At 40.8% G+C, this 18,190-nt stretch overlaps 2 protein-coding genes across 9 annotated transcripts in view; both read right to left on the bottom strand.

The window, feature by feature from the left end:
- Positions 1 to 14,644, bottom strand: part of LOC122865524 (endophilin-B2-like) — a 42,382-nt gene extending 27,738 nt beyond the window's left edge. For 2 of the 8 annotated variants that reach the window (XM_044174085.1, XM_044174080.1), the window contains exons 1-6: positions 14,223 to 14,644; positions 10,516 to 10,657; positions 9,922 to 9,933; positions 4,031 to 4,159; positions 3,082 to 3,215; positions 2,814 to 2,906 (exon numbers count right to left, since the gene is read on the bottom strand). In XM_044174085.1, coding sequence (XP_044030020.1) covers positions 2,814 to 2,906; positions 3,082 to 3,215; positions 4,031 to 4,159; positions 9,922 to 9,933; positions 10,516 to 10,657; positions 14,223 to 14,285 — 573 coding nt within the window. In that variant the 5' untranslated portion in view covers positions 14,286 to 14,644. The remainder of the gene's footprint in view (positions 1 to 2,813; positions 2,907 to 3,081; positions 3,216 to 4,030; positions 4,160 to 9,921; positions 9,934 to 10,515; positions 10,658 to 14,222) is intronic. The other 6 variants (XM_044174083.1, XM_044174077.1, XM_044174082.1 and 3 more) reach the window with 4 other exon arrangements.
- Positions 4,168 to 8,467, bottom strand: LOC122865525 (mucin-1-like). The gene is made up of 3 exons (XM_044174086.1): positions 7,499 to 8,467; positions 7,161 to 7,241; positions 4,168 to 7,036 (listed from the first exon to the last, which is right to left on the bottom strand). The coding sequence occupies exon 3, from the start codon at positions 5,397 to 5,399 to the stop codon at positions 4,758 to 4,760; it is 642 nt and encodes a 213-aa protein (XP_044030021.1). The 5' UTR covers positions 5,400 to 7,036; positions 7,161 to 7,241; positions 7,499 to 8,467; the 3' UTR covers positions 4,168 to 4,757.
- Positions 14,645 to 18,190: the final 3,546 nt, after the last annotated feature.

Below are 18,190 nucleotides of genomic sequence, written 5' to 3' on the forward strand. Positions count from 1 at the left end.
TTTATATACTGCCAATTCATAAAAGAAGTTCTCATTTTACTCACTGCATCTTATTGTATTCTGATTGTGTGATTATATTGTGTAAACTTTACATTCCTGAATATTATTTTGTGCTGCTGCAATAACCTACTTTCCACACAGAAATTAATCTATTAACATTAGTACTTATAGTCCATGTTTATCCTGCCGACAGGAATTCAACTAAATAGACTTTTGGATATTGACTGCATTTCTCTAACCCTCTGCTGTTTTTGTTTCTGTGTTGAGAATCTATTCTGTACACACATCTATTGCATGTCTGTCCGTCCTGGGAGAAGGCCCCCTCCTCCATTGCTCTTCCTGAGGGTCTAAGGACAGAGAGTGTTGTATGCTGTTCAGAATTTTGTGATATTGGGCGATATAAAGACTGACTGGACAGAAATCATCATGTCATTAGGTACTCAGCTCATGGTTCTGACGATGTTGCTTGTAATTAACCGCTCCGCCTCTTTCACTTGAACATGATTGGAAAACCCAGATAACAGAGCCAGTTGATTACCAGCTTTATGATACCAGTTATCCAGGACCGCCTCTGTTTGGCTTAGTGAAGACAGGTAACGCAAAGAGTCAGACGAAGTTGGGCCCCTGGTCTTGTCTGTATCAATCATGCTTGATATTTGTACCGTCTTGGTGATAGTGTCATTCTGACCAATAAAAATAAATAAAAATAAATTTCAGCAGAGTATGTCACCAGTTCTGTACCTGAGTGTTACTAGGACTTTTATCTGCTGTTATTTATGATCTAGTATGTAACCACAATAAAAGTTTTTAACAAGCATGTGTTCCAAAAAAATGCTGCATCTAGTAGCCCACTGTTCTGGCATCAAGGTATGACGGCTTCAGACAAAGCATCTCGTAGTCAGCACAAGGTATTAAGAAGCTTATCTTATTGAGGTTGAGGTACATGCAACAGGCACTGCAGGCAGAATCACTGACATGGCAGCCAGCAGAGCATCTGAAAAGCTTTTAGAAAATGTTAAGGGGTAGCTTGGTCAGTGCAGCCATGCCATCTGAAGAAGCAACCAACTTGGTGTAATACAAGAGGAACAAAATGACTGCAAAAGTTATTCTTAAGAAAGAAAGACCTTATGACCTGAGATGAAAATGTACTTGCCTTCTTTGAGCTTTTACAGTCTAATAATATACAGATGTGGTAGAGAACAGCTGGCACAAGATGCAACACACCAATGGTGTTGATTATTCAATATAAAAAACATACGAGCTGTGAAACCAAAGTGTCTTACTGCAATCATCTTTTGTCAACTTTAAAAGCTGTGTTCATCAATTTGGCCACTAGGGGGCAGAAAAACATCAATTTAGTTGATGGATATAAAGCCACCATCATATACCTGGCTTATAAAGCTGGAATGACTAACCTGTTAGCATTGCCTATGTCCACATCCAGCATATACAGAGCAACATTATTATCCCATCATAGTTGTGTTTCTGGACAACCAATGAATTGTTTCTGGCCTTTTGATGAAAGTCTAATATTCACACTTTTAGCTCCGTTTTATTCCTCATCAAATCCTGAGAGAAATAGCTAACTGCTAGATGTTCTACTGTATTCGCAAGCTAGTCGATAAATTTGTCTCTGTCTGCTGTTTATTGCTAGTGGATTTATCAGAGTTGGGTTTATCAATCTGCCCTAAAACCAAAACTATAAAGCTAAAAGAGGTTAAAAAGCTCCACAGAGCTGCAGAGTTGGGTTATAACTCTGTGATTGCAGTACTATGAGCAACACCTTTTACATTTTTCAGTATTAAAAATAATGATTAATGCTGGTTTAAAAATGGGAACAGAGAGATGCCACACCAAATTTGGAGATGATTAAATCAACAGTCTAAAATGAATTCAGTTTGAATTTAGAAAATCTAAATGCCCTAAAGTCGAACATAGCAGAAACTGGCATCAAATTAATGCCTAATAACTAATTCACCTTGTACTAAAGAATCTTGGGAAAAGTGTATTTTGTTTATATGACTGCCGTAAAACTGCAGTAAACAATCATTTTGTTAACAGTGGATTAAATGGCTACATGTATTGTGAAAGGGATCACTCAGAGAAGAGAAATATAACCAACTCTGCAGTTCCCCTCAGCTCTATGGAGTGTTTTAGCATCTTTCAGCTTGTTGTTTTGGTTTTACTTTACAGAATTGGTTCACTCTCAACCTTGTTTCCAGCAGCAGCAGCAGCAGGAACCTGTTTTCAGTGAAACCCACTGTACACTACCTGCTCAGCACCAAACAGCAGACAGACAGAGACTAGCTGGTGAGACCAAAACAGGGCCAGAAAGAGTGAATATTATATTACATTGGATTTACATTTATCAGGTGAAACAAACAGGACTCCAAATTAATCATCATGTTGCTCTGTGTCTGTTGGATGTGTAAATAGGCAACTGTTTGCTAACACATTTGCAGCAGCAACTTAATTAGGTGATAGTATGTCAGTGTTGTGTTCAGCTTTTTCCGCTGCCCCCAAGTGGCCAAAAGAAACTAATTATTCTTACTCCACTCTCTTACTACTTTAAGAGGTTATAGATTAAACAGTAAAAGAGGATGTTATACTGCCACCACCTGGCTGTTCAATTTAATCACTGTTGCCCGAGAAGTGGAGGACATTTCCAATCTACCTGCAGAGTTTAGCTGCTGTGGGTCTCATGGTTACTGTGATTCAAATACTATCAGAGGAGAGGAGGAGGAAGAAAAAAAAAAAAAAAAAAAAAACAGCAGCAACAACAAAAACATTGACAATGGGAAATTTTCTCTCACCGCTCCTTTGGCTTCTGCCTGCTTGGCTTTTTTCAGACGTGCTTTGCAGATGTCAAGATCCAGCCGTCGATTCTCCAGCAGTCGCCTCTCTTTCTGTAGAGGACAGGAGGGATCCAATCAGAAACCGGGGAAAACATTTCATAGAACACAGCAGAAAATCAGTTTTAGTGTCAGTGTCTATGGCAACACACTTCTCTTCACTTGGGTGGTGTTAATACGAACACAATGTCGTAGTGAGTAAGTAAGTAAATCAGTCAGTCAGACTTACTGATATAGTCCTCCAGTCTCCTTCCAGGAAGTTGCGTAGAGGAGTGAGGAAGGTGGCAGCTGAGGTATGGAGGAACTCGCGCTCTGCTCCTCCCAGTCTCTTCTGGTACTCTCCCACTGTGATCAGGGTACTGCCTACAATTGGCACAATGAACAAATATTACACACTGTCAAATCTGACAACAAAAACAATTATTTTTGATCCTCTGGAATAACTGAAACAGCTGGATAACATCAACAGTTGAAACTTCAGATAACGAACGAGGCAGTGGAAAGATTGACAACAAGTGCTGTGATGGGGTGGGGTCACTGCCGGCCGGCTACAGATGATCCTAGGACTGATATAGTGGACAATTGGAAGCATGCTTTAGAAGCATTTAGACATCATGCTAAGAAAAAAATATCACATTGATGCTATTCTGAAAGCTGAGCTGAGGGCAAAGCTGCTGGCATATCACTGAAATTATTATTGGTGTTATGAGGTATGCAGAGGTGTGTGTATGGGAGTGCACATCTATGTGTGTGTTTGAACTCAGCTACTGCACTGTCTGGTGATATTCTTGCTGTCCATGAGGGTTGGTAATATAACTCAACTTCCATTGCCTCCCTAGTATCAAAAATTTGGTTTTAAATAATGAAAATCTTAATGGTTCTAATTTAAAGGACCCAGAACTTGATCCCATGTGGTTTAGAAAAACATCACCACTTTCAGCCACAGACTGACCACCTCTTGAGCCATTAACCCTGCTGTTCATAGTAGCTTTTCAGAGTGTGTGAGTTTTGATGTTATGGACTGATCTATCAACTATTTAATTATTATTTTTAATGGAAAGAAAGCTGCTTCAGAAATGCATCCCCTGCTCTCTAAGGCTTCATGAGTACAAAGCAGATAACATGCTCAAAGTCTGATCAGCCGCAACAATACAAGTTTCAGTGACAGCTCCACTGACCGTATGGCGTCCCTGGACCAAATTCATTGGCAGCTTCCAACATGTACTGGCCCAGCAGCTCTGTGTTGGTCGCCTTGGACGGAAGCTTCTTATCCAGCTTGTCATAGATGAACTCCTCTATTCGAGCACCTGGATAACAGATGATAAAAGAGATCATTGTGAAACTGTACACACCAGGTGAAAAACGTGGTTGTGCCCGTTTGATTCAGAGTTTTAGGAGCCTTAATCAAGTAAAAATGGCAATTCCCATGACAAGAACTTTTGTATGAACATCTAATAAGAAACAGAAGGATTGACTGAATGATTATTTTTGGAAAAATTAAGGTGTTAGCATGCACATGTAGTACATTATGTAGCTAGTGTAAACACTTACAGTAATTACCAGGATGTGGGGGTGAAAGTACAATATGAAAAAATAGATGTGAAATATTAGTCAAGCAATTATTTCTGGTAAAAAGACAACAAAAAAACCCACTAAAGTAATCAATAGTAAGTACTGTAGCTACTGTGCCCTGTGTGTTAACCTGACTACACATTAGTTCAATTATTACACCAGTAACACCATAGAGAGGCAGCTACGGAAGCGTAATGCATTCACTTTCACACACATTCACAAAATCTGCTCTGGTTTTCTGAATTAAAGAGGTACCTCAAAATCCTGCAAGAAGCTGTCATTTAGCTCGATTTCATGGACGCAAACGTCCCGCCTGTTTAGTTTAATCCAGTTTTATTTTGGTTTGCGTTTGAGACATTGGGACATAGGCTGCTCAAGTGATTGCATTACACTCCCATAATCAACAACCTGCCTGGAATAGACTTTATCCTGTAAGTTACCATCAACATTACTGAAAGAATCACTGATCTTATAAAGTAACTGGCGTATGATGTGTAGTGGTAGGTAGTCCATCTGGGGCAGGAGGAGGCTGTGATCCAGCGGCAACAAGGGATTGGTGCTGCTGCAATCCAGCCGGGGCAAAAGGCGGTTGCGATCCAGCGGCGGCGAGGGGTTGGTGCTGCTGTGATCCAGCCGGGAAAGGAGGCAACTGCGATCCAGCAGGGAGTCCAGGAGGCTGCTGCTGGGCAGCGGAGCAGGCGAGCCGCTGGGCAGCGGAGCAGGCGAGCCGCTGGGCAGCGGAGCAGGCGAGCCGCTGGGCAGCGGAGCAGGCGAGCCGCTGGGCAGCGGAGCAGGCGAGCCGCTGTGGGAGCCACACTTCGTCCTGGAGGATTTCCCAGAACGCGCCAAGACAGCAACAGCCTGAGGTACCACCTGGTTAGCAGGCTGAGATGCTGACTGGAGACCAGCAGGCTGGAGTGCAGGCTGATGACTGGCGGGCCGGGAGTCGAGGTAGGGCTGCAAATCTTGCCTCATGCTGGAGATTGCCGCAAGGTTCTCTACCAGAATGGGAAGAGTTGCAAGCCTGGGTAGATAGTATTGTCCTCTCCATTAAGGAGTATACAAAATGCCTGCGTTGGATATCCACAGAGCCCTGAATGGAGAGGCTGAATGTCTCTAGCGTGGAGAACACTTCCTTTAACTCCCTCATAAGAGAGTCGACTTCTGCAGGGTCCATGACTGTTGGGTCATTCTGTCGTATGATGTGTAGTGGTATGTGGACCCAAAAGCAGATTATCAGGAAGCAGTATGAGGATGAGGTAGCCGGATGACTACAGTGTTTATTGGGTACAGGCAGACAGACCGGTAGGAGACAGGCAAAAGGCAGATAGGTTACCGGCTGGCAGTGGTGGAAGCAGGGAAGTGAGTCCAAGGTGGCAAAACAGTTCAATAAGGAGCAGGCAAATTATAAAATCCATAATCCAACCAAGGTCCACGGGAGACAAAGAATTGAAAACAGAACTCACTGTAAAAATGACAGGGAACTGGGCACTGGAACCAGGTACAACAATATGCACCAAATGGCGACACACACAAATGTCAGGAACACTCACAAGACAGGAACAACACTCAAGGAAGGAATCACACCATCAGTATCAACAATGATCCAACACTGAACAAAGACAGAGACCCGGACTAAATACCCTAAGGGAGGTGAAACAACGAGACACAGGTGCAAACAATCAAGGAAGGGCCAACAATCAAAACTGGAGGGAAAGCAAACAAAGGCAGGAAGTAAAACCACAAAACACACAAGGAGAGGGACACACTACAAAATAAAACAGGAAATGAAAAACCCTTAAACTATAACAGTAACCTGCTTATTTAGTTGAAAAACTGTACAGTAACCAAAGCTGTGAGGGCTGTACTGTGTCCATGTTTCAGAGTAACTTGGATGTTTTCATTTGAGAAGTTTTTAATTGTCAGACAATTATTTCCATATTTATGTTTTAAAATGTTTGTCAAAGCTGCAGATTATGTGTTTGACACCCTTTCACAATACTGTAGAGAATATTGTATAACTTGTATTGTGATCTGTCAATACAGTAATAAAGTTTGTCTGTGAAACAGGAATGTCTTGTGTTGCCTAGTCATTATTTACTACCTGCAGTAAAGGATTCTTAGGAAAACTCTTTTCACATTGTCATAGTCAGGATGTTAAATGAACCAGGTTTTTTGACCCTCCTATAGTTTTTTATATCACCTATTTAAACAGTGAAATTACATAAAACCTTTGTGAAAGAACATGTTTCACTAATACCACACTTACTACTAAATTTAAAAATGACCAAAACACTCTTTAAAAATAAAGCACTTTATTCATAGTGAAATGGAAATATAAATATAATTTGTAAAAGTAGCAAAGCCAAAACTTTTATGTAAACTGTCCAGATCATGTCCTCCACTGAGGTAAAGGGTTACTGAAGTGTCAGCTGGTATTGTGGCTCTCAGGTCGCAGTGTTCATCCTGACATGTCTTCCTGTGGATAAGACTTTCCTGATGCTGCTGGCCGCTGTGTTGTCTTCAGGTCGTCGCTTGACATGTCATGACACCTGCCAAGCAATAACTTCCTCCTCTGATGGGTCCAGCCATCACCTGAGCTTCATCAGGATCTGTAAAACATGGCAGATTCAGTTGCTTGTAATACATAGCAATATTGCCCATATAAGTACAACTACTAAAAGCTGCAACAGCACATTGTAGCTCAAAGTAGTCCTAATATAACAGGCTACAAACCTGCACTTCAGTGTGTCTCTGTGGTGGGTTGGTCTGGCAGGCAACATCCCTTGTTGTAGCTAAATGTAGTGATGTGTTGGCCTGTATGCAGGAATAAGTTAGAGGTTACACCAACTTCAAATGTGTAGTTATGGCACACAGTGTAATAATGAAATCAAATATGTTTCCAAACAATTATTGAAGAAGAAACTGATTACACAGAACATTTGACTTTGAGTGTAACTTGTGTTGTGACATAGCCTAGCTACCAAAAGCTTGTGAATACAGCCTATGACTCAATAAAATAAATCACATATCTGGATGTTTTTAAAATTTTTATTATAGGAGTGCCACCTTACCTTTACAAGTATGACTGTGCTCTCGCGGTTTGCCGGTGTCCGACTTCACTTCAATTAGCAGATCATGCAGATCATGCACAGCAACAGCAAAACCTGTTAATGAGCTTCTAGGGATTTTTAAATTTTTCTCCAGGTAGGGTCCCTTTTATTTCTCGTTTCTCTTCTCCATCAGATTTAACCGATTTAACCAACTTTTTAGTCAAACAAAAGGTAAGCAGGTAACTCTGTTAACCACCGTAGCAGCAACAACAGAGCGCGTTCCTCACAAGATGGCGCCGCCATCCCAACATGCAACACAGCATGACGTACCTTCACATTCCCTTAGTATTTAGCTATTATAGTAAAATGTATAGGCACTGGTATATGTAATAACTGTCCGTTTATTCCAAAAGATGTAAAGAAAGCAAGGGAAGTAAGACGTGTAGGGCGGGAGTTTATGAACCTGGTTAAAGAGCAACCGCCTGTATGGGACGCTATAAGAAGTAAAGTGAACGCACCTGCTACGAGGCAGGGATCATTTCACTGGTCAACACTACACCTGGTATTCCATTGGTTGGGGATTTTGACAGGATTATTGAACAAAAAATCCAAGAACAGAGGAGAAATCTGAGAGCAGAAGTTTCCAGAGTGCACAGATGCTTCTGTGCACTCGGGAAACTTCTGCTCTCTGCGTGAGCGCAAGGAGAAGGGCTGAAGCTGGACTGCAGGAAATCTGTACAAGCAACAACATATTACAAAATCTGAATCAATATGTCATCCTCTCAAATTAAAAGAACATGCTCTTGAATAAAGATAGGAAAATAATCCAATACCTCAAGGCCATGCCTTTATTTGAAACATGTTTATATAGAGAGACAGGCCTTTAGTTCTAATGCTATGCACGCCAAAGTTAATCATGGAGTTCCACAAGGTTCTGTGCTTGGACCAATTCTATTCACCTTATATATGCTTCCTTTAAGCAATATTATTAGGAAACACTCCATAAACTTTCATTGTTATGCAGATGATACCTAATTATATCTATCGATCAAGCCAGATGAAACTAATCAGTTAGCTAAACTTTCAGCATGCCTTAAGGACATAAAAACCTGGATGACCTGCAATTTTCTGATGTTAAACTCTGACAAAACTGAAGTTATTGTACTTGGCCCCAAACACCTCAGAGACACATTATCTAAAGATATAGTTGCTCTAGATGGCATTGCCCTGGCCTCCAGTGCCACCATAAGGAACCTCTGAGTTATCTTTTATCAGGGTTTATCGTTTAACTCCCACATAAAACAAACTTCAAGGACTGCCTTCTTTCACCTTTGTAACATTGCAAAACAGGCAGGTACATCCTGTCTCAAAATGATGCCGAAAAAGTAGTCCATGCATTTATTACTTCTAGGCTGGACTATTGCAATGTCTTATTATCAGGCTGCCCGAATAAGTCCCTTGAGACTCTCCAGTTGATCCAGAATGCTGCGGCACATGTACTGACAAGAACTAGGAAAAGAGATCATATTCTTCCAGTATTAGGTTCTCTGCACTGGCTCCCTGTGAAATCCAGAATAGAATTTAAAATCCTACAAAGCTCTTAATGGTCAGGCACCATCATATCTTAAAGAGCTCATAATACCTTATTACCCCACTAGAGCACTGCGCTCCCAAAATGCAGGGTTACTTGAATGGGAGCCAGAGTCTTCAGTTATCAAGCACCTCTCCTGTGGAATCAAGTCCCAGTTTGGGTTCGGGAGGCAGACACCATCTTAAGACTTTTCTCTTTGATAAAGTTTATAGTTAAGGCTGGCTTGGGTGAGTCCTGAACCATCCCTTAGTTATGCTGCTATAGGCCTAGACTGCCGGGAGACTTCCCATAATGCACCTCTTTCCTCTCTCTTCCTCTCCCTCTCCATCTGTATGCATTTTTATCCCATTACTGCATGTTACTAACTCGACATCCTCTCTCTCCCGTAGTTTTGCGCTTTCTCGTTTCTCTCCTCTCTCCTTGTGTCGCTTTCAGCAGGTATTTCTGCCTCCTGAGCTGCATAGACTGGATCTGTGGTTGTGGGCCACCTGCTGCCCCCGTGTTCCTGCTCAACAGCTGCTACTACTACTAATCAAACATCTGCTTACAGGGGTCTTCCTGCAGGGAATGTCATTAGTAATTCAACACCTCTTTGTATCTACACACAGTCAGTCCATTCAGTATACAACAAACTGTCTCTCCTCTTAGTATGTATTCACTCTCATTTCAGTTTCAACATGTAATACAATAAAATCATCTATCTTGTTATAACTGTAAATGAAAAAAGTGGAGCCATACTGTAGGTCTGTATATGCTACACTGTATATCATCTGTGCTCATTAATGTTGAGGAGGCTCAGGTACAGTGAATTCACACAATCTTTCCTTACACAGCACTCCAGGAAATGACTTACCAGTGTGGTCAACTGGAGCATGGAGGGTTAAAAAATCAAGAGTTAGACATTACTACCGAGATCCATTCTACTATTCTATCCATTCTAAGTCTATTACAGATTAATGTAGGACTATGACAACCTCTAAGTGTTATGTTAAAAGTAGCTTGGTAACAAAATTGAGTTGCTGAACTAAAAAAGTGACATGTTCAAAACATCACTAATTAATTTAAGCTGCTGTAAAGAAGGCAGCCTTTGAAACAAGTTATGCAGATATTTCCCCAACAAATTTCAAAATGACAAAGGTTGTTGCCTCTTGCTTGTTTGAAACATATGCTTCAAATGATATATATGGAGTCCCAGAAGTGACAAATGTCATCTTTTGCCTTCTGGTTACCATATAATCGCTAAAGAAAATGCAAAATGCTAAATTTACAATTTTGTTTTTTTTAATTATGTTTCTTACTCAATCAGTTATACTTTTGACTCATCAGAAAGCCATAAATGTAATTTGTTTCTTCTGGGACTCCATATGGAGTGACAACTGGTTATGAGGAGGTATAATTTCTAGTTGGGAGATCACATGTCTTTCACGTCTTTTTTTCCTTCTCTTACTTGGGTTGGGCTGCAGGAGCACCTCTGTTTGTCTTAAGATCTTTTCAGTCCAGTTCTTGGTGCCGTCGGCCCGAGTGATCAGGTTCTCTAAGTGAGGATCCAGCTCTGTCTTCTCAGCCTGGCCCAGCTTCTCCTCTGTGAACTGGGAGACAAAGTCAGGATCCTGAGTGTACATCGCAGGCACACTTCAATTTCAATCACAGCTAACAAGTACTTCAACGTCTGTATGTAATTAGATAGGTTTGTTTGTACATACATGTAGATGTTGTAAAGATACACAGGTATTTTTGTGTATTACATATAAAAAACTATGTATTAATATAAAATAATATAATATATATATATATATAAGATCTTTAATATGTATCAAGTGAACTATTGTGCATCTACATGTCAATCGTGGGACAATATTCATAGAAAAAAAGAAATGAATGCCAAAAACAAACGTTAAGCATAATTAAATTTAGCGGCTCTTCTTCAAAATGTTCATAGTGTTCAAGTCCTCTAAATGCACAGGCCAAATATCAGTATCCTCAGTTTAATCATCACACACCAATACTAACTTACCAATAACCACAGCCCATTTAATATCTAATATCTATATGATGGTAAAAGTAATGCACAGTGCATGTTTATGCAAATCATATAAAAAATGTCTTCTTTTATGCCAGTAGCAATTTACTAAAGCATCATTTTATTGACTGATAAATAACCAATTGCAATGTACAAATATGAACTGTGCAATAGATTATGAAAATGCCCACTTCTGCTGCTAACTTTGTGTTTTATAACTGAGGCCACAAACAAAAATGTCTGTTATCAGGCAGGGCTGTCTGACTTCTGCTTGATAGAAGTAAAAACTGACAGAAGGCAGCAGCCAGCTGGACTTTGAACACACGACTGAGGAGTTCACCATCACTGTCATATAACAGCAGGCAAAAACCCTGACTTACAACAGCTTCGTGGATGAGATCAATGACATGTCACACCTTCTCAGTACTTCAGAGGGGACTACAGAGTCAATCCACATACTGTCCAGCCCATGGGACGGTAGCATTTTGTAGAACTTCACCAATATGAACATGTAATAATATGTGTATTAATAGATTACACACTTGTCTTTTCCATCATTGTGGTCATTTTTTTAAAAGAATGCCTTTTGTGAGAATAATCCAGATACAATGCACGGCACAGTATACAACCAAAACCTTAAAAATATGGTGTCTCCCTGACAGTCCAACAATGTGATAAATCCTTAAATACCTTACGGTATGTTCAAATTCATCGGAAAAGTCTACCCATCAAAACTACTTCATTTGAGTTAATTTAAGCGGGTACTCACAAACTGTTTGGAAATATGCACCACTAAAGCACAACATCAAGTCAAATAAAGGCCGCACATCCTGCATTGTAGAGGGGCCTTGTGCCAAAATCTACACCCAGCATCACTGACGGGTGTGGTTGCAGGTTACAGGTGCAACAGAGCACACTTCTGACCACAGCCAACAGTGATGTCATGGTGTACTGACACACCCTGGAGTACACTCTACATCACTGCAGCAAGGTAAGAAAGAGTGGGAGGGGGTCAATTGGGTCCCACAGCTCTATTTTGCCCCGGAGCCTCCTAGCAGGTTGATCCTACAGATGTATGGAGAAATATAAAATGGTAAATATGGTAAAGATAATATTAGCTACCTACAGTATGTGTTGAGTGAATTCCAGGAGTTTTTTTTGTGCAGAGCTGTCTTCTGTTGTTTTTTTGTCCCTCAGTATGTCTCGCCTACTTCCTCTGCAGTCACTGGTTTCCTGTGTTTCCCACATTGCTTCCAGAGAAGCGACCTGAACTTGTTGCATTCATGGATCCATTCAATTAAACACTGCAGAATGTGGTCAGAAATGAAGCTACAGTAGCTAACGCACTTGTAAGTGAACACTGGGGCATGTCTTCTGGTCACAGCGTTGGAACTCAATGTGTCTTATGTTTGCATTGCATTCAGATGAGTAATTAAAATGTTTATGCTTCACATACCAATAAAACAACAGCAGTGGCTTACCTGCTGTGCTACGTTTTGGCCCAGCACCCTTTAAGAGATTCATTTGAGTGCAAAGATTTTCCTGAAAACACCCTTCTTGCAAAAAGTGCATAACTATCATTTTTAATGATTATATTTCATACCTATACTGGTCTGTTTCAGATCTGACCAGTGTAGTTACTGCTGTCAAAACAGTAGATGTATTTAATAAGGTCAGATGTGCAATCTGTCAGTGACATTGGGAATGTGTCACATAGCCCTTGCAAGAATTCCCTTGTAGAATCTTCTACTTCAAAGCTGTCTTGATAATCAGCAGAAGTACATTAATGACACAACATGACTTAAGACCGATTACTTATCGATATTAGGTTTGGATTAATTCGGCGTACAAATGGTCCACTAAGAGAACTTAAAGACAAAATTTAGGATTGATATGTGATTACACCGTAAACTACTGCTCTCCGCGGTGTCTTTTGAAAGGGGAGGATATGTATAGAACCAGAGGAGAACCAATGATAAAAATGGTAATGAATACAAATAAGTGCTTCTTAGCGTATTCATTTCTCACTGAACCCTGCTGATCGTGAGTGGAAGTAGGTCTGGTTCTATTATGCACAGTTCTACTACAAGAGGAATCATTAAATGTCCAGTTTTTTTAAGGGGGTTTGGTGTAAAGTTTTATCCCATACGAATAATTGTTAGCTTTTGGGGCAGGTAAGCATGAATAATATATTTTATACAATAAAGAGCCCTTTGCCCCTTCCATCCGTCCAATAAAAAAGTCCTTCCTGTTGATGACTGGGGGGGGGGTCGCTGCTGCAATCTGATGCTGTCTGGGTCGGAGATCGCTCAGAAGAGAGAGGCAGAGACAGACATGGCCCCTTTTACAAACTCACTTCTAGTGATTCTCAATCATTTAAAAAAAATTAACGATTAGAAATATGGTGGGTTAAACATAAAAACTTTGTCGACGGTGAGTAAAACCCTCTGAGAGCTTTCAGACGCCCTGTGAGAGCCCTGCTACAGAGCTCAAGAGGTCTGGAGGACCTTAAGAGGACTTGGTCTCTCAGCTACATCTCAGTCACGTATGGACTCCTCCAAGAGACAACGCCTCTGAAACTCAAAGATCTGTCCCAGCTCATCGTCAGCACTGTGCGGGACTCACAGCAGACCGTCGGGGACAGGCTGACCTCCAGTCTCTTCCCGGGGACATACTGGACATTTACTGCGAAGACCTGATTCCTCTGTGCACTGTGCTGCTTGGCTCCTCGTGTTGTTAGCAAGCCCTTTGTGGAATATCCATGTATAATAACGGATTTGAGTATCTATGTCGTGCGTTTGTGTTGAACTTAAAACTTAATAAAGCTTTGTTTAAAAAGAGCCCAGAGCCTGCTGGTGTCACATGGGGGACACTGGATCACAGCCATCAATAATGGATCGAGGCTTGACAAACCTTTATCGGCTTACAGCGCGGGCCGCGCTCATCGGAATACACGACAAAACAGAGCTGATTTCACCTTTCCTGTGGGAATCTCACACAGCACACCGTGCTCTGTGGGCGCTGTATGGCCCACAGCTCGTAGCAGGTACAGTGTGACGGTAACTCAGCCCACATTAGCCCGCCGGAGGTTGCGCGCTGCTGCAGCGATGTCCAGCGAATGACTTGCGGCTTACCTGCACCGCCCGGGTGAAGAAGACCCCGGCATCAGAAGCCAGTTTTTTAACGTTGAAATCCATGGTGCCGTGCTGAGCTGAGCATACAGGCAGGGCCGGTTTTTTCCCTGCAGAGGGAATCCTCCGGATCAACTGAGAAGATGTGGCAGCAGCAACGTAGGACTGACTTCATGGACGATCGGAAATCTGCTCTCCGCCCTGCGTTTAAAGAGACCACAGCACCGGCTGACAGGCAGCCTGCAGCACTGCTGCGCCTCCACACACACACACACACACACACACACACACACACACACACGTCTACAGTCCACACGGGGACTGTGTGAATTAGTTGGAATGAAAAGTGTTCGCAGTGAGGTCTGTGGTTAGGGTGCACTGTACATGGAGTCTCTCATGTAATACTCATGTGCAATATTTAGCTTTTTCCTATTTATTATTTTTCCCATTTATTATTCATATTTATCATTCATACATCCATTACTGCTGTTGCAATACTACTTATTACTTATATTATTACATTGCATTATTATACCAGTAAACCCACTTGGTACTTCACACTTATTTTATTTTATACTTATACCCACTTGGTACTTAATTTATTTTCTGACATGTTTTATAGTTTTTATAGTGTATTGTATTACATTTTTTTGCTAGTACTTTCTCCTGTGTGCACTGACGTAAAGGCGAGCTGCTGTAACAAAGAGTTTCCCTTCGGGGATCAATAAAGGATTTCTGATTCTGATTCTGAGTGTGGAAGCTGGAAGCTTTACATATGAAAACACAGAACCTATAGCGCCACCATGTGCTCAGCTATTAGGTGTTTTATGTTTTGGCTAATAAGTCATGAACCATGAGGCTAGCTAAACAATATTTGAGCAGTGTGTTCCTTGGGTGATGCCGGTCTGACTGATAAAGGCCGCGCCCGTTTGCGCCTGCAAACATTTTCCAAAACTCATTTTTTGCTTCTTTTGGCACATACTTCCTCCAGTCTACCCAAACCTTTGGCAGGATCATCTACAGGATTGACTGACCTTGAGTTAAAGGAAATTTTGATACATCAAGAAGTTTTTGAAATTATACATATTGTAACCAAATATTGTGTGTTTGGATGCTAGGTACGAGCAGTCCTGGGATTTTCTACCTCTAGGGGGCACCACAAAGGCAAAAAGTTTATATCTCATAATCCATTTCATGGATTCGTAGAAAATTCGGTTTGCACGATCTCGGGTCAGACTCAGTCGATGCATAAAAAAACTTGTTAATGATTGATTAAAGTGGACGTGGCTTATTACAACAAATGTAAATTTCTAGACATTTTACATTTCAAACTTCAAAAATTCACACATAGGACAGGTTTTCCAGCACATCCACTGAATTGCAACAGTACTTTGCCTTACTGCAACCTACGGTCAATTCAGAAGTCCCTCACTCCATATTTTTCAAAATATGCTAAATCAATTAACATCTCCACCAGGCTACCAAAATTTACACAGACATTCTCTAGATGGCAGACATCAAGTGTTTCAAATCGTGTTCAGATCGGTCAAACGGTGAGTCTGCAGCAATATTCAGTATCTTGCAGTAATTTGTACTGTATGCTCATTTTCTTTTTTGCTCAGCGTTGGATAAAAATTCCCAAAATATTTGAAAATACACCCAAAACCAGCAGAATGATGTGTGATTTTTTTTCAGAAATTTCTCACCAACATTTTGACTGTTGTAAGTATTTTAAATTTAAACAGACAAACAGTCTCCAGTCTCACTCATGTGATGTCATTGCCTCAACTTGTGAGAAAGTGTATTGAAATCACAGCTCGCCAGTGGCAGCAAGTCATAGGTGTAAGAACTGGTAAAACAGAGGCAATGGACTCAAATGCAGACACAGGAAACCAGGAGGGGAGGTAAGAACAGTCTTTACTGTCCAGTATCCAAAGTTGGATCACGGGTAGGCAGTCAGGAGAGAGCAAACAAATCCAACAGGGAGAGGTTGAAGCAGGAATCAAACAACCAGAAACACAAGGGACGAATGCGGGGGCATGAGACATAAAGTACTACAACGAACTGGCACAGAGTGAAGAGAAGCAGCAGATGATATACACAGGTGGGTGAAGACAGTAGGACACAGGTGCAACTAATTAGGGAGGAGCATGCAATCAGGACAGGCGGGAAACACACAAGGGGGAGGAAGTGAAGTGATCTGAAATGAGAGGAGAGGTGAGTAACAGAATACAACAATAAAGGAACAATAATGACAAGAAAACAAAATATGACCTAGGAGGCAAGGTGGGATGTGTCAAGAGGCGCTGTTGTGCAAAGGTCCAGGGTTCGAATACTCGGTTGGCCCTACTTGCCAATAACATGGCAGTTTATGCATTTTGTGTGTTCTCACGTGCTCGTCATTCAGTGCTCGTCATTCTTTAATATTACTGTTCACTATTTATGCATTTTAAAAAACAGTTATGTTTTGTTCTTTATTATTATTATTCTGCCGTTTTTTGTCCTCGTGCTACAAACTTTGTTGTCAAATCATATGTATTTTCTACGAGATGTTTTCTATTACTTTTCTTTATTTTTAGTGATTTTTATCACATTTTTTAAGTATTAAAATCTCAAAAACTACAAGTACTAAAGCATTCATACTTTATGGACAGCTGCCCCATGTGGAAATGCTTAACATATTAAATCACAGTATCCATTGCGCCACCATGTGGTCAGTTATTACGTGTTTTATGTTTTGGCTAACAACTCATGAACTGTGAGGTGCAGCAAATCAATATTTGAGCAGTGTGTTCCTTGGATGAAGCCAATTCAACTGATAGGCCACGTGTATTTGCGCCTGAAAACATTGTCTGCCATTTGGGATGTTTTGGTAAAAATATGTTTTGCTACTTTTGGCACATTCTTCATCTAATCTTTACCAAAGTTTGGACATACCTTCTCTAGATGATCCCGAACAATACTTCTTAGTTCATTTTTGTTGTACATACAGCCACATTGCACAAGTGTATAACATGTCATATAATTCTACCCACAGGGGGCGCTACAGTAACATTAAAACATGATATTTAAGTCTGTTGACTTTAATAAAATTAAACTTGGTACACAAGTTCTCCATGAGCATAAGCATGACATATAAGCATGGCACTAGCCTCACTGCCGTTAGTAAAACACCACCATACTACTTATTAACGGCCGTATCTCTTTAGTGTAATATTCCATGGTGACCAAATTCAGCAAAGTTGCACAGATGGGGATGCTGAACAAGTCTGTAGCATTTGATACAATTTCACCTGTGTGTGACGCTAAAAGATTTGAAAAACTGCTGCTGTAGCAGCCGCAGCTGGTAGCAGTGGAAGCAGCAGCCAACAGCTTCCAGCTCTAACGCAATTTCTCCAGAAATTGCACATTCTAGTTGAATTTATTCATCTCCACTGTATTGGGTTGGAGGCAGAAATCTCAGACAGCTCTCAAAACCTGAACAAACTCAACTATCTGCATGGTTAGATACCACTAGAGGAAAGTGAGAAAATATCATTGATATAGTAAAACATAACACATCCGTGGTCTGCATTTTTTTTTTGTAACTTGAGTGAACTGACCCTTTAATATACAGGGAGCATTTCAAATGCAAATGTTTTAGATTCATGAGTATGTATGTGAAATAACTGACATTTATTTACATTGGATTGTATATATTTGAGAAACTGTTTGACATTTTAGCATGGAAGTGGCCTATATGGGAACAGTAACAAAATAATCTGAGTTTAAAGGTTCATTTACTAGCTTTTCTGAGCTTTCAGTCAGCATTCACAAACTTGCATCTTGACTTGCAATTTGCATTATGAAGACTTGTGACTTGATTTGAAACTTTTGGCTTGATTGAGGCAAAACGACTAGAAATCTGCTTGGAGGCCATGTTTAAGTATAATGGAAAGTAAATTTATGGGATTGCATCAGGGAGAGTGTGT

This window comes from Siniperca chuatsi, linkage group LG18 (assembly GCF_020085105.1).
Source record: "Siniperca chuatsi isolate FFG_IHB_CAS linkage group LG18, ASM2008510v1, whole genome shotgun sequence".
Classification (NCBI taxonomy): Eukaryota; Metazoa; Chordata; class Actinopteri; order Centrarchiformes; family Sinipercidae; genus Siniperca; species Siniperca chuatsi.

Bases quoted from the DNA above. Each gene is read 5' to 3' on its own strand.
- LOC122865525 (XM_044174086.1), bottom strand. From the start codon at position 5,399: ATGAGGCAAGATTTGCAGCCCTACCTCGACTCCCGGCCCGCCAGTCAT.